Here is a 16,655-nt window from a genome sequence, read left to right on the forward strand (position 1 = left end):
TATAGGGGTCTTGTGGAATACTAGTGATACTTTGTTTCTTGAGCTGAGTGTTGGTTACACAGGTGTATTCAGTTAATGAAAACTATGTTTATAAAAGCTATATACTTATGACATGCACTTTTCTGTATGTGTATTATTCTTTAGTGAAAGGTTTAAAAAAATTTTTATCCCCTCAGTTGGCAGGATTAGTTCCCAAGCATTAATGTTCTGTGAAGTGCTCCAGTTTCTTTTAATGTACCACCAGGAATGAAAAACTTTATTACAGGCATTTCAAAATCACTGATAAGTAACTTTAATGAATATTGCAAGTTATTTAAATGCTGGTCATCTATGTAGTTGACCAGAAGGAAATCCATATGTTTAAGTATTGGAGATGTGGATAGGAAATTTTTGATAATAAGAATTTGAAGAGTATGGCTTGTTCTCTCCATCAAGAAAAGGACACCTCTCATTTCTGCTTGAAGGCAGAGCCAACAACGACTTTGGACCTGTACATATGCTTGAAAAGTGCAACAGAAAGGTTACAGACTAAAAGCATGGAATAAATTATTTTGGCAGAGATTTAAGGGTAGGAGATGACAGTTTTTATCTTTACTGTTAAAGGCATATTAGTACTATGGAATGAAGGATCTAAATAGGCTTACAGTCCTGGGACCCACCAGGGTGAATTGGTGGCTAAATACATGCCCGATGGCTAGAGAAATTAGCCCCCTGGTAACAGTAGTATTACTGATTTTTCCTTTTTAATATATTCAAATGCTCAAGAATACTGTGATTTGGATATATTAAATTGTTCTTCCTAAGAGAAATTAGTTAAAACTTCTTGAGGTCATTCCTGTAATGTGTGGTTGGACTTTTTTTTTTTTTTTTTTTGCAAGAAGATAGGTGCTTTTCTTTTTAGTTCTGAAGGAGAATATTTATCTGGTTCATCAGAGTTCTTTTGAATTAACTATCTGTTCAAAAGAAGGGAAGCTAGCGACACTTTGAAAATGAAATTAAGGAAACAGTTATATTCACAATGACATCAGTAAAAATCAAATACTTAGCATTAAAGTTAGCAAAATCGGTTTAAGATCTATGCATGAAAACCATAACACATTGCTGAGAGGAATTAAAGAAGTTCTAAATAAATGGATAGATATATCAGTGGAAGAATCAATAGTGTTAAGATGGCAGTTCTTTCCAAATTGATCTGTAGATTTAAGACAATCTTGATCAAAATTCCAATAGGCTTTTTTTGGTAAATGTTGACAAGCTGGTCCTAAAATAGCCCAAAGGTCTGGTATATAGTTAAAACAATTTTGAGGGGCGCCTGGCTGGCTCAGTCAGGAGAGCGTGCAGCTCTTGGTACCGGGGTTGTGAGTTCAAGCGCCATACTCGGTGCAGAGGTTACTTAAAAATAAAATCTCTAAAAAAAACAATTTTGAAAAGATGATAAATTTGTAGGGTTTAGACTCTCGGATTTCAAAACTCATTATAAACCTACAGTAACCAAGACAGTATGGTATCAGAAGGAAAAATACATATGTCAGTGCAACAGAATAGAAAGTCCCACAATAAACTCACACATGTATGGTCAATTTATTTTTGAAAAAAGAGCTAAAGTAAATCAGTGGGAAAGAGTCTTTTCAACAAGTTGTGCTGTAACGATTGGATATTTATATACAAAAAGATAAACCTAAAATCAGCAATAAACAGGAAAAAGGTGCTGATACATGCTAAAAAATGGATGAACTTCGAAAATATTGTGTTCAGTGGAAGAAGGAAGCCAGTCACTTGAAGACTGTATGTATTGTATAATTCCATTTATATGGAATGTCCAAAATAGGCAAATCTATAGAAACAGAGTAAATCAGTGGTGGCCTAGGGCTGGGGATATGTAGGGAATGGAAAATAACCGCTAATAGGCAAGGAGTTTGTTTTGGGGGTGACGAAAATTACGTTATTAGATCTTACTCAGTATCTTAGATTATGGTAATGTTTGCCAACTCTGTGAATAATACTAAAAGTCATTGATTTGGCTAAGTTTATGGTACATCAATTATATGTCAGTGAAGATATTTTAAGAATGCAATATCATTATGTACAGACTAGAAAGGCTAAAATCAAAAAGACTGATAATACCATGTGTTGGCAGGGATATGGAGAAACTTAGAACCATTCATACATTGCTGATGGAAATGCAAAATAGTACAGGCACTTTAGAAAACTGGCTGGTTAGGGGCGCCTGGGTGGCTCAGTTGGTTAAGCGACTGCCTTCGGCTCAGGTCATGATCCTGGAGACCCTGGATCGAGTCCCGCATCAGGCTCCCTGCTCGGCAGGGAGTCTGCTTCTCCCTCTGACCCACCCCCTCTCATGTACTCATTCTCTCTCTCTCAAATAAATAAATAAAATCTTTAAAAAAAAAAAAAAAAGAAAACTGGCTGGTTTTAAAAAGTTAAATATATACTTACCATATTTGACCCAACAATTGCACTCCTGGGTATTTACCCGAGAGAAATGAAAAATATGTTCACATCTGTTACTTGTACATGAGTTGTTCATAACAGCATTATTCATAATAGTCTAAAACTGGGAAAAAATCCAAATGAATGGATAAATAAAATGTGGGCTCAGTGTGGAGTCTGCTTGAGATTCTCTCTCATTCAGTACATCAACAAATACAAAAAGATCTATAAAAAATGACCTACCCATGCACACAGCAAGGATGAGCCATTAAGCATTATGCTAAGCTAAAGAAGCCAGACACATAGGACTGCACTCTGTGGTTCCGTTTATATGAGATTTCTAAAAAAAGGCAAAATTACGAAAGACCAAAAGCAGGTCAGTAGTTGCCTGGTTCTGGGAGCAAGGATTAATCAATTATGCATATGGGCACAGAGGAACTTACTCAAGTGATGGAAGTATTCTACAACTGGATTATAGTAATAGTTGCACAGTTGTATAAATTTGCTAAATTAATCAAACTATAAATGAGTGAGTGTTATGTACTGTAAATCATAAAAAAAAAAGCTGTTAAGACATAGGGAAGATGGATGTAGACCTGTTTCACTTTGCCTCATATAAGTAATATTTGACATTTCATGTAAAATTACTAAAATTGAACTCTGGTTTAAAAAACATCAAACTGTAGGGCGCCTGGGTGGCTCAGTTGGTTAAGCGACTGCCTTCGGCTCAGGTCATGATCCTGGACTCCCAGGATCGAGTCCCACATCAGGCTCCCTGCTCAGCGGGGGGTCTGCTTCTCCCTCTGACCCTCTTCCCTCTCGTGCTCTCTGTCTCTCATTCCCTCTCTCAAATAAATAAATAAAATCTTTAAAAAAAAACAAACATCAAACTGTGATCAAACTGACATCAAAATGTGATTACCTAGCATTTTGTTGTTTGCTGTCACTAAGATGTTGGTTTTCTAGTCATACGAGTTTACCAGATGTCTGAAGCATACCCCTTTAATTTTGGAACATAACTATTCTTTGGGTTTTTTTTTTTTAAGATTTTATTTATTTGTTTATTTGTTTATTTATTTAAAAGAGAGAGAAAGCACACGCACAAGCCAGGGGAGGGGCAAAGGGAGAGGAGAGAGAGAATCTCAAGCAGACTCCACACTGAGCGTGGAGCCCAACTTGGGGCTCCGTCTTACGACCCTGAGATCATGACCTGAGCCAAAAATCAAGAGTTGGTCGCTCAACCAACTAGCCACCAGGGTGCCCCTGAAACATAGCTATTCAAAGAATATTGACGTAAACATAACTATTTCAAAACAAACATAGTGTTGGGTGAATTTTTTTCTTTTTACATTCTCTTGGTTGTAATTATTATATATTCTTATTATTTTAGAAGAACAATAATGCCATCAGGGCTGTTGAGGTTGGAGAGAAACTTGCTTTATCCCTCACTAAATTGTGTAAGACTGTTCTGCTTTTTGCTTTCCTCTGTATCCTCCCTTTTTGCTGTATGTTTGCTCTTAAGAATCTTACTGTCCTTCAGGTATTGATTTTCCTCTTCTGTGGGCTAGAAAGCCAGACAAATTTCTTACAACTCTGAGTAAGTTGCAAGTGACTAGGTTAACATATGAGGGGGTCCTCTTTCCCAAAGTGTATGTAGACTCTAATATATGACCTTTTGTTTGCTTCTTAGCTTTTTTTTTTGGAAAGGTGATATTGGCAGATAGTGACCTGAAGATAAACGAGGTATTATTGTGCTAGCGTGTTCCTTTCAGTTTTAGGGTACCATGGTTTCAGTTCTAGGCCAGCTTTATATGGAGACAGAGTAAACAACCCTCCCCCCTGCTACTGTGGAGCCCTTTACTCCTGCTTCTAAATATTCATTGACACTCTACCCTAATAGCAGTATTATTTTAAATTAAAATATAGATTCTTCTGTATGATCAAACAATTTCACTTATAGATCTATACCTAAAAGAATTTAAAGCAGGGACTCAAACAGGTACTTGTACACCGATGTTCATAGCAGTGTTACTCATAAAAGCAAAAGGTAGAAACGATCCACACATCCATCAACAGATGAATGGATAAGCAAAAAAAAACCAAAATGTGGAATATACACAGTATTCTATTCTTCAGCCATGAAAAGGAATGACATTCTTATACATGCTACAACATGGAAGAGCCTTGAAAACATAATACTAAATGAAATAAACTAGACACAAAAGGACAAATATTGTACAATTCCGTTTATATTAGGTTCCTAGATTGGGTATTCATAGAGACAGAAAGTAAGGTAGAGGTTATCAGGGAACGTGGAATTGATATTTAATGGGTACAGAGTCTCTGGGATGATGACAGCGTTGTGGACACGGATGGTGGTAATAGTTGCACAGCATTGTGAAGGTAGTTTGATGCCACTGAACTCTACACTTAAAAGTTGTTAAAATGAAGAGGGGTATATCGGAGGGGGAGACGAACCATGAGAGACTATGGACTCTGAGAAACAAACAGGGTTTTAGAGGGGAGGGGGTGAGGGGATGGGTTAGCCCGGTGATGGGTATTAAGGAGGGCACGTGCTGCATGGAGCACTGGGTGTTATACGAAAACAGTGAATCATGGAACACTACATCAAAAACTAACGATGTGATGTATGGTGACTAACATAACATGAAAAAAAAATTTTTTTTTAAATGTGGTTATATATTACCACAATAAAAAGAAGTATAGATTTATCTGGTTCAGGTCAGGCTTCGGAACTTCAGTATGGATGTTTCAGATCCCTCTTTGGAAACAGATTCTGATCGAGCCCATAGTGTACTTACCACCAGCGTAGGGAGAGGCTTCCCCAGAGGAAGATGACATCTCCGGCCTCGCACAGCGTGTCAGCAGAGTGCTAGTAAGTTTGTCCTTTCATTTTCGCTTCTAGGCTATCCATCCAGGATATGGTTTTCTTTCAGAAAACACGGAATTTGCCGAACTGTGTAAACAAGAAGGAATTCTTTTTATAGGTCCTCCTTCATCTGCAATTAAAGACATGGGTATAAAGAGGTATTAATTTCTATCTTTTAAATATAACCATAGGAAGGTCCATTGAAGTGGTTGGTTTAACCTATAAGAGATATGGTAATTAGAACCTTTGGTTGTCATAGGCATTAAGTTATTCATCTGCCACTCCAGTGAGTTACAGAAAACGTCCATCTAATTAGGGTTTCTAATCAATATATGAATTAGTTTTAGGGATTAAAAACAAGGTGGGATGAGCTATCACATGGAAAACTGGATTCCTGGTTATCACAGAAAAACTAATATTTTAATATTTGTGTGAATATTTGTTGTCTATAGTCTTTTCTTTACCTGTGGGATGTTTTATTTTAAAAAGTTCCATTGTATTTGTAGATTGGGCTGTTGTTGTGTTTCTCTTGTATGAAATAACTCATAGAATTGAGACACCTCACCTTTTTGATCCGAAAGCACATCCAAATCCATAATGGCCGCTGCCGGGGTGCCTGTTGTGGAAGGTTATCATGGCGAGGACCAGTCGGACCAGTGCCTGAGGGAGTGCGCCCGGAGAATCGGTTATCCTGTCATGATTAAAGCCATCCGGGGTGGGGGAGGAAAGGTAAGATCGTGCCTGCCGTGTTTTTCATTTCAGGCGAGTCTTCTTGGTTTTATTTAGGTTGTAGTCATAACTGTCTTGCCATCTTAGGGCATGAGGATCGTCAGATCTGAAGAAGAATTCCAAGAACAGTTAGAATCAGCACGGAGAGAAGCTAAGAAGTCTTTCAATGATGATGCGATGCTGATCGAGAAGTTTGTAGACACACCAAGGTGGGTTCGGCTTTTTTTCCGACTTAGCTTTTTAAAAGTAAATTATAAAAGAAATGCATACAAATTATATAAAATATAAAGTTCTACTAGTACATAAGTACATTAAGTTCCCCAGTCCCACCCCCGATGTAACCGTTTAGCATATACGGTGTGTATTCCTCCGAGCATTTTCTACACAAATAGAAATATTTATACATATACACACAGAATACAAAATACATACAGAAGTACAGTGAGTACAATATAATATAGTATCATATGCTAATATGACATCATAGCTATCTTTACATGTCAGTAAATATAGGTCTACCTTATTCTTTTTATTGGGCTTAATGGTTCCATGATATTGATATACCATGAATTTATTCAATCCATTTATTGTTTTGTTTTGTTTTGTTTTTTAAGATTTTATTATTTGACAGAGTGAGCATAAGCAGGGGGAGTAGGAGAGGGAGAAGCAGGCTCCCTGCTGAGCAGGGAGCCCGATGTGGAGCTTGATCCCAGGACCTTGCAATCATGACCTGAGCCGAAGGCAGATGCTTAACCGACTGAGCCACCCAGGCGCCCCTAATCCATTTCTTGTTGATGGAACTTAGGGATTTTTTCAACATAAAAAAAAATTCTTGTAAGAAATTTACTTTTATCTTACAGAATTCTATAAACATCAGTTGAGATGCTCAGAGAATGAGAATAGATACCTAAATTGAGTTGGTAGTGGTATGTTAACAAATAATAATACTAACATCTCACCCATGTATCACACTTACCATTTGCCACATTCTAAACATTTTACATATACTAAATACTTTTGCTGTCCTAATCCTAATCTAATTCCTGCAACAATCCTGTAGGTAGGCCCTATTCCCATTTTGCAGGTGAAGACTCTGAGGAACAGAATGGTCATATGACTTGCTTGAGCCAGCTGGGAAGTGGTGAGGCTGGGATTTGAATTTAGAATTCACACTCTAAGCCATTGTACTAAATTGCTTCTCTCGGTACTGCTGTAACAAATGCCATGTGAATTTCTGATTTTTTTATTTTCTGGAATTTTATTTTCATATATATTGCTTAAAATAAGGTACTATAAAAGCTTCTTGTTTCATAGATTTTTGGTAATTATATATAAATACAACACATTATATATATATATTTGTATTTATATATATATATATATATATATATGTAAAAGCTGTAAGTCAAGTGACTTTATCAAGAATAATTCACTTGGGAACCATGAGCAGAGAGGGATTTACCTTGAAGGTAATATACTAAAGCTTCAGGCCCTTCCTTGTGTGAGCCTCTTCTAAGATCCTATACCTTATTTTGTATTCTTCTTAAATTGTTTTTGTTTCAAGTGCTACAAGACTTTGAACTGTCCCTGAACATGGCACGGTAAGTTAAATTCATTTAGATTTTGATAGTTAAAAAGTCTGCCACCTCTTAGTGAAAAGTAAGGCAAAAATGGAGGAAATTCTAAGGTAAATTGAGAGCTCCCTTTCACAATATGTTTCAAAAAAGAATAGGCCGACTGTCCAAATTGGCATGCTTTTGAGTTAGAATTATCGTGGAGATGTCAGTTAGCTATTTCAGTGACCGTAACTCAATGCCTACAACATTTTCTGAAGATGTGAATTCTTTACATGTGAAATGTTAGCTGTATATAACCTCACATTGTAATTTGTTCTCCCAATAGCTGGGAAGCTCCTGGGAATCAAGGACCTGATAGTACATTTCTTTTTATTTTCCCCTGTATATCATCTGGCATACTACTTTCTTCATGACAGTCATCAATAATAATATTTTTTGAAATATAGAAGTAATATAAATACATTACAAACACGGAAAATAGAGAAGATGGGAAACAAAGTCACTCATAATCTCATTCTCCTAATACAAGTAATAGTATTTCTCTATATATTTAATCTGTATTTTCTAATAATAATATTTTAATATCATGATAATTCTACTGTTTTGTGTGCTGCTAAGTAATTACCTGTTGAGTTAATGGAGTGCTAGAAGATTGTCAAGGTGCTGCTTATAACTTAGAAAAGTACATATCAAGGTGTTTTATAAATCTGCTCGGAACTATTGAGCTTACCTGAAAGGCTGGGATAGAAACAGTCTTCAAAGCGTACTATTTTGGAGGATAAAAAAGGAAATTGGGTTCCTTTCTCAGTTTACATTCAACATATATTCCAGATAGATTAAAAATGTAAATAGGAAAATAAAAACTGTGGAACTCTTAGAAAATATCAAGGCGTTCTTGGTAGACTCCAGCTGTGTCTGACTATCTAGCCAGACCCCAGCAGTGGCTGAACCGGAACAGCTGGGATTTGGTGCACCTCCTGGTTCTCAGACAGGAGAATGTGTGCTGCAGAATCTCTTAAGTTAGATAAAGCAGCACAGAAAGAGGATCAGTCAGAAAAAGGAAAATAACAAAAGTGATATGATCACTACAGAAATCATAACAGAACACAGGTCCTCAAAAAGTTTCCCTTGTAAGCCGCCCCAGGAATAAGTGTTTCCAGCTTCTGAGAACTCAGAAAAGAGCTGTGCTGTGCCCCTGGTATGTGTTCCTTTCAGAACCTGGAGTCCGTGCTTTACTGACTCCTTCCCTGGAGCAGCTAACACATAAGGGAGTGTCAGTGGAAGTGGTAAAATTTTACAATTGGAATTTGAAAAACAAGCCATTTAGTGGGAAGTTGTCACTCACATCCAAAAAGCAAGTAAAAATCTGAACAAAATGAAAGTCAGTGAGTTTGAGACCTGTCGGATAATAGGGGCCGCAGGGCAAACCACCACCCTGTGGAATCTGGACAGCGTGTGAATACAGTGAATCATAGCCAGGAGCCACTCACCCAGAGCAAAGCTCCTGGAGCCATAAACTGATAGGGACACTTCTGCGGGGATTATGATAAATTACTGGAGTCTGGGTGTGGACTAGCTTGCTAGTGAGAAACTCCTCAAGGTCCAGTGTTAGGGGAACCCCAGATTTTCATGAGTTCTCCCTTCAAGAACAAAACCACGTTCTCACAGTGAAAATACAGGAAAAATTCCCTCCCATTTTGGGGCAGAGGGAGGAGAAAGGTAACCATTTGCAATTGGCCCAGAGTGGTCTGTTCTCCCTAACAAAGGCCAGCTCTCCAAGGGAAACTTGGCCAGCACCTTTTCTGTCCTGTGGGAAGGGCAGTTAGCCAACTCTAACCCGCTCGAGCTTTCCTGTTTCGTGTAAGGAGAGAAAAAATGCTAAGAAACACTTTTGGGGGCACAGGGCTGGCTCAGTCAGTGGAGCATGTGACTCTTGATCTCAGGGTCGTGGGTTCAAGCTCCACGCTGGTTGTACAGCTTACTTTAAAAATAAATATCTCCCTCTCCCTCTCCTGCTCCCCCTGCCTGTGCTCTCTCTCTCTGTCAAATAAAATCTTAAAAAAAAAAACAAAACACACATACATCCAAACAGATGGTGCTCATGAACATAGAAACCTGAAGCACACAGGGATACAGGCCCACTAAAAGACCAAGATTTAATCATTAGGTCATGGGATGCGTTCCCTCCCCTGCACCCTTCTACCACATCACCAGGGCCCCAGTATAATAACAGGGTTTCAGCTGAAAGAACTGCAAGACACAGACTCTAATAAGAAGAGTTCTTAGTCAAAGACAGCAGGAGAAACAAAACAAAACAAGGGCACTAGAGGAAACAAGCCTCTGGTACCTACAACTACTGCAGACATGAAACCCAGTGTCCTAGCCAGATTCACATTAAACTTTACAGTAAAGGTCTGTGTTTACCTTACTTACTGTAAAGTGATACCTCATGTCCAGCTTTTAACAAAAAAATGACAAGGCGTGCTAAAATTTAGGTAAGAAAAAGCACAGTGTAAGGAGACCAAGCAAGCATCAGAACCACAGATTTTGGAATTACCAGATATAGAGTTTAAAGTAACTGATTAATATGTTAAGGGCTCTAATGGAGTGTGTAGACAACATGCAAGAACATTTGGGAAATGTAAGCAGAGAGATGGACACTCTAAGAGAAAAGTCAAAAGAAAATGCTAGGAATCGTTATACGCAAACAATGAATCATGGAACACTACATCAAAACTAATGATGTACTATATGGTGACTAACATAACATAATAATAATAAAAAAAAGAAAATGCTAGGAATCAAACAATGTAACCGAAATGAAGAATGCAGTTGGTGGGCTCCTAAGTAGACTGGACGCAGCTGAGGAAAGAATCTGTGACCGAGAACATATGTCAGTGGAAACTTCCCAAACTGAAATGCAAAAGAGAAACAAGAATGAAAACAAACGTAATATCCAAGGTCTGTGGGACAATTTTAAGAGGAATAACATATGTGTTATTTGAATACTACAAGAATAAAGAAAGGAGCAGGAGAAATATTTGAAGTAATAATGGCCAAAAATGTTACAAAATTAATGATAAACACCAAGCCACAGAACCAGGAAGCTCTGAGGACACCAAGCAGGATAAATGTCAAAACATTTTTTGAATCATATTCAAACTGCAGGAAACCAAACACAAATAGAAAATCTTGGAAAAAACATGGGGATAAGAATGTCTTACCTATAGAGAAACAAGGTAAGAAATATATCAGGCTTAAGCAAGAATGGGGGGAGTGAAATATTTATAAAGCGTTGAAAGAAAAAAAAAACTAACGTAGAACTCTGTCCGGTGAACTTATCCTTCAAACAGGAGGGAGAAATAGACTTCCTCAGACAAACGAAAGTTGAAGGACATTGTCATCACAGACTTGACTTGTAAGAAATGATAACAGAAGTTCTTCAGAGAGAAGGAAAATGATACAGGTCAGAAATTTAGATCTCCATAAAGAAAGGAAGAGTATTAGAGAAAGAATAAATGAGGCTAAAATAAAATCTCTCATTTTTCTCTTCTCAATTGATCTCACAGACAACAGTTTGTCCAGAGAAATAATAGCAAGAAAGTGTTCGGTGATAATAGCTTAAAGATAAATGAAAAGAGGAGGAAAACTCAAGCAGGCAGATCCAAAAGGAAGAAATCAGCTCCTATTATTTTGTCAAGAGAATGTGATGGACAGGTTGGAAAAGGTTAAAATTGAACATTCAGTAGAAATGGTATATCAAGAAACTAAATTATTCCAAGTGGTTTAATGAAGTGGCTTGATGAGGTGAACAAAAAAGGAACAGAAATGAGCTGCTGTGCTAACACAGTACATTTACAAGACCCTTCCTGGTTTTTCTTTTATATTGTTTCTTTTTGACAATTTTTATTTTAAAAAATCAACAGAAAAAACATTTGCTCGTCACTCATTTCTAAATCATGGTGGTGAATATGTGAGGTGAACTACAGAGTGAACATATCAAAATAAACCTTATGAGAAGAATGCTTTCATGTTCACCAAATGGTCTGTTTACCCTTATTTTCCTAAGTGTTCTGTGCATTTACTCTTAATATGATTTCTCATAATTTTACTATTTTAGATTCAACATTAAAGTGCCTTTTTTGTTTTTATGATATAATATTAGTAATATTTTTTAAGAATTAATAATCCATATTAATTTATTTCTTAACCTTTTTATGGGTGAGCCATTGTAATTTTTAGTCTGCCTGAGCTTATAAAATCTGACCATAAGGGTTGATTTTTAAAAATCCCCTGATCATGGGGTGCCTGGGTGGCTCAGTCGCTTAAGCAGCCGACTCTTGATTTCAGCTCAGGTCATGATCTCAGGTCTTGGGATCGAGCCCTGTGTCGGGCTCTGCGCTCAGTGGGGAGTCTGCTTCAGGATTCTCTGTCTCCCTCTGCTCCTCCCTCTGCTTGTGCTCTCTCTCTCTCTCAAATAAATGAATAAATATTTTAAAAAATAATAAAAAATAAAATAAAAATCCCCGGATCATAAAGTTTTCATTAGCTTTTCGAGAATACATGAAATATTTTGATGTCAGATTTATCAGTGTTTTCCTTGTCAGTTTGTACTTGTGACTTGCCCCTACCCTGAGGTCATAAATATAGTCTCCTGTGTTTTCTTATTTCCTAGTCACTTCATGTATGTAATTTTTTTTTTCTAGAATGTTTATTCTACAAATGGAAACTTTCTCATTGGGTTTTTAAATAGGCATGTAGAAGTCCAGGTGTTTGGTGACTACCATGGCAATGCTGTGTACTTGTTTGAAAGAGACTGTAGTGTACAGAGGAGACATCAGAAGATCATTGAGGAAGCCCCAGGGGTAAGGACCTTGTAAAGAAATTTGCAAGCTTCTCTATAACGTAAACCCCAGTCACTCTAATTTTCACATCAGGAATCTGTGGAGGTAGCGTCTCCTCCACAGTCCTGCTGAATAACTGCTTCCCAGTGGTAGTATAATGATAAGGCCCCACTGGAGCCTTGGGGATGAGGAGGGGGTTGAAATTCCCAGGCTACCATACTGAGGGCACAGTAGGGCCACGATCCTTCTGGATGGTATCTAGGAAAACCTACTCTGATCCAAGTACAGACTGTCCCTGACTTCACGATGGTTCAGGTTAGAATTTTTTTGCTTTACGGTGGTGCAAAAGTGATACATATTTAGTAGAAATACTTCGAATTTTGAATTTTGATCTTTTCCCGGGCTCTCTGTGTGGTATGCTACTCTCCTGGGCAGCAGCAGTGAGCCAGTCAGCCACACGGTCAGGAGAGTAAATAACTGATACGCCTAAACTCGCTCTTACCCATACCCGTTCTTACACTCTCTGTACTTGGTATTCAACAAATTATGTGAGATAGTCAGCCTTTTATTATGGAATAGCTGTTGTGTTAGATGATTCTGCCCAACTGTAGGCTAATGTAAGTGTTCTGAACACATTTAAGGTAGACTAAGGATGTTTGGTAGGTTACATGTATTTAAATGAATTTTCAACTTCCAGTATTTTCAACTTATGATGGGTTTATCTGGACATAACCCCACTGTAAGTTGAGGAAGATCTGTATCTGACTTATAGTGAGCAATTGTATAATATTTCCATGTAGATTTTAAATTGTAATGAGAATGTTTGAGGAATGGATTGGCCTGGTTCATTGAATATATTTTTTATGAAGATTCTTTTATTTTGACTTCTGTTTGAGGCATCCCTAAAATATATTAGTCATCTTCCTACCATAAAGGTTTATTGTAGAGGAGAGAGATTTGCTCTTATTTGGCATTTTTTGCCCCCATGGAATTAATTGTTTACATCTCTTCGGGTCTATCTCTTGATTGGTTTCAGTTGTCCTCTGGGTCAAGGCCTACTCCTAGAATTACCCCTTTTTGGATTTACATTTCTTTTGAGCCTACTACTGCTGTAGGCTTCTTTCTTTTCTAAGGTTTTGTATGTGGTTTGTTTTTTTTTTTTTCCAGTAGGTACTTCTAAAAGGTCAGGGATCTGAGGTTTCTGGTTAATCAGTTTGTTGTTCTCATACTATATTCAAATTTTAATTTCTGTTGCAGAGTATATTATATCGTTCAAAGTAAATGTCAACAATAATTTCAGTAAAGCCTTATTTTCAAGTAGTGATTGCTTAAATATATGTCTGTAGAGCACTGTTTTAAAATATTAAAACCTTTGCCTACTTTTTAACCTACATTTCTTTTTATGAACCTTTCTTATTAGCTTGGAATCTTAAGGTTTACCGTTATTCCAAGATAATTATTGGGCACATGGCCCAGATTGCTCTACCATCTTAAAATAAAACAGTGATCAAAGTTTTCATATTGATACATGTAATTGGACATACAGTCATGAAAGTTCTTATGTAGGTACAAAGGAGATATATCATTATGCTGAATAATACCTGCAGTTCATAGAAATTACTAACAGAACCATTAAACTTTGGTATGAGGCTGTTGACTGTGGTATAGGATGTATTTCTTGATGAAATGTATAGCATTAGCTATTTATCCTTATTAACTCTTTAATGTAATATTTGATACCTAGAAAGGCAATATTGGATCTTAATGGAAATTTCTAATAGGGAAAAGAACTAATGGAAATTTATTTTAAATATTTTTTTATAGCCTGGTATTAAACCTGAAATAAGAAAAAAGCTTGGAGAAGCTGCAGTCAGAGCTGCTAAAGCTGTAAATTATGTTGGAGCAGGTACGCTAAGATTTACTTTGAATAGAGGAGAAGAAATACTTATTTATGTTCAGAAGGCAAAAGAAACTTACAACTTTTAAATCATTGTCTTTCAAACAAATTATACCCACTTTAAGAAATACATTTTACATTGAGACTCAGTATATACACATATTTATGTCTATATACATGTATATTTGGAAAAAAAATTCACTAAACAGTACTTACCCTAATTACGTGTAATGCTATTTGATATTTTCTATTCCATTTTAAAATAAAATCACTAAAATGATTTCCTTTGCCTCTTTTAAAATTAGTAAACTTTAATTTTTTAGGTTCACAGCTAAATTGAGTGGTAAGTACAGAGTTCCCATACCCTCTATCCCCACACTTGGCGTAGCCTCCCCAAGTACCAGCATCCCACACCAGAGTGGTTCATTTGTTACAATCAACAAACCTACAGTGACACATCATTATCACCCAGAATCCATAATTTACATTAGGGTTCACTCTTAATATTGTGCGTTCTATGACATTATTGTACAGTGTACATTTGGAAAAATGTATAATGACATGTATTCACCATTGTAGTATCATGCAGAGTATTTTCAGTGCCCTAAATAGCCTCTGTGCTCTGCTCTGTATCTCTTCCTGTCTTTAACTCCTGACAATCTCTGATCTTTCTGTTGCCTCCATAGTTCTGTCTTTTCCAGAATATCATACAGTTGGAATCATACAGTTTGTAGCCTTTTAAGATTGGCTTCTTTCACTTAATAATATACATTTAAGTTTCCTCCATGTCTTTTCGTGGGTTGATCATTTCTGTTTAGTGTTGAATAATATTCCATTGTCTGGATGTACCACAGTTTATCCTGTCACCTACTGAAGGATATCTTGGTTGCTTTCTAAGTTTGGCAATTATAAATCAAACTATTATAACAATCTATGTGCAGAGTTCTGTGTGGGCATAGGTGTGGGCATAGTTTCAATTTATTTAGGTAAACAAGAATCGCTGGGTCATATGGTAAGAATATGTTTAGTTTTGTAAGAAACTGCCAAACTTTCTTCCAGAGTGGCTGTACCATTTTGCATCCTCACCAGCAATGTATGAGAGTTCCTATTGCTCCACATCTTCACTAGCATTTGGTATGATCAGTGTTCTATTCTAATAGGTGTATAGTTGTATCTCATTTTAATTTGCATTTCCCTGATAACATGATTGGAGCATCTTCTCATATGCTTGCTTGCCATCGGTGTTTCTTCTTTAGTGAGGTCTGTTCAAGTGTTTTGCCCAGTTTTTAAATTGGTTTGTTTGTTTTCTTATTGAGTTTTATGACTCCTTAGTACATTTTGGATAGTAGTCCTTTATCAGAGGTGTCTTTTGCAAATATTTTCTCCCAGTCTGTGGTTTATCTTCTCATTCTCTTGACATTATCTTTTGCAGAGCATAACTTTTTAATTTTAATGAAGCCTGGCTTATCAATTATTTCCTTAATGAATTGTACCTTTGCTGTTGTACCTAAAAAGGCATCACCACACCCAAGGTCATCTAGGTTTTCTCCTACTGTCCTCTAGGAATTTTATAGTTTTGTGTTCCAAATTTAGGTCTATGGTCCATTTTGTTAATTTTTCTGAGAGTATAAGATCTGTGCCTAGATTCATCTTTTTGTATGTAGACATACACCATATACTATTCCAACACCATTTTTTGAAAAGACTATCTTTGCTCCATTGTATTGCCTTTGCTCCTTTGTCAAAGATCAATTGACTGTATTTATATAGGTCTATTTCTGGGCTGCCTATTCTGTTCCACTGATCTATTTGTTCTTTTCCCAGTACTTCATTATTTTGAATACTGTAGCTTTATAGTAAATCTTGAACTCAGTGTCAGTCCTCCAACTTTGTTATTCTCCTTCAATATTGAATTGGCTATCCTGGGTCTTTTGCCTTTCCCTATAAAACACTAGAATCAGTTTTTTGATATCCACAAAATAACTTGCTGGAGTTTTAATTGGGATTGTGTTGTTTCTATACAACAAGTTGGGAGAACTGACATCTTGACCATGTTGAGTCTTCCTTTCCATGAACATGGAATATCTTTCCATTTTGTTCTGCCTTGACTTCTTTCATCAGAGTTTTGTAATTTTTCTCATATAGATCTTATATACATTTTGTTAGATTTATACCTATTTCATTTTGGGGGTGCTTGTGTAGATGGTATTGTGTTTTTAATTTCAAATTCTACTTTTTTTTTTTTTTTAAAGATTTTATTTATTTAACAG

General features: G+C 36.6%; 1 protein-coding gene across 2 annotated transcripts in view; it reads left to right on the top strand.

Moving 5' to 3' along the window:
• MCCC1 (methylcrotonyl-CoA carboxylase subunit 1) overlaps positions 1 to 16,655 on the top strand; it is a 58,906-nt gene that overhangs the window by 12,051 nt on the left and 30,200 nt on the right. The window contains exons 5-9 of one of the 2 annotated variants that reach the window (XM_078068551.1): positions 5,375 to 5,496; positions 5,920 to 6,067; positions 6,155 to 6,276; positions 12,398 to 12,509; positions 14,313 to 14,394. In XM_078068551.1, the coding sequence (XP_077924677.1) occupies positions 5,375 to 5,496; positions 5,920 to 6,067; positions 6,155 to 6,276; positions 12,398 to 12,509; positions 14,313 to 14,394 (586 nt within the window). The remainder of the gene's footprint in view (positions 1 to 5,374; positions 5,497 to 5,919; positions 6,068 to 6,154; positions 6,277 to 12,397; positions 12,510 to 14,312; positions 14,395 to 16,655) is intronic. The other variant, XM_078068556.1, reaches the window with a different exon arrangement.

Source organism: Halichoerus grypus, chromosome 1 (assembly GCF_964656455.1).
Source record: "Halichoerus grypus chromosome 1, mHalGry1.hap1.1, whole genome shotgun sequence".
In the NCBI taxonomy this organism is placed as follows: Eukaryota; Metazoa; Chordata; class Mammalia; order Carnivora; family Phocidae; genus Halichoerus; species Halichoerus grypus.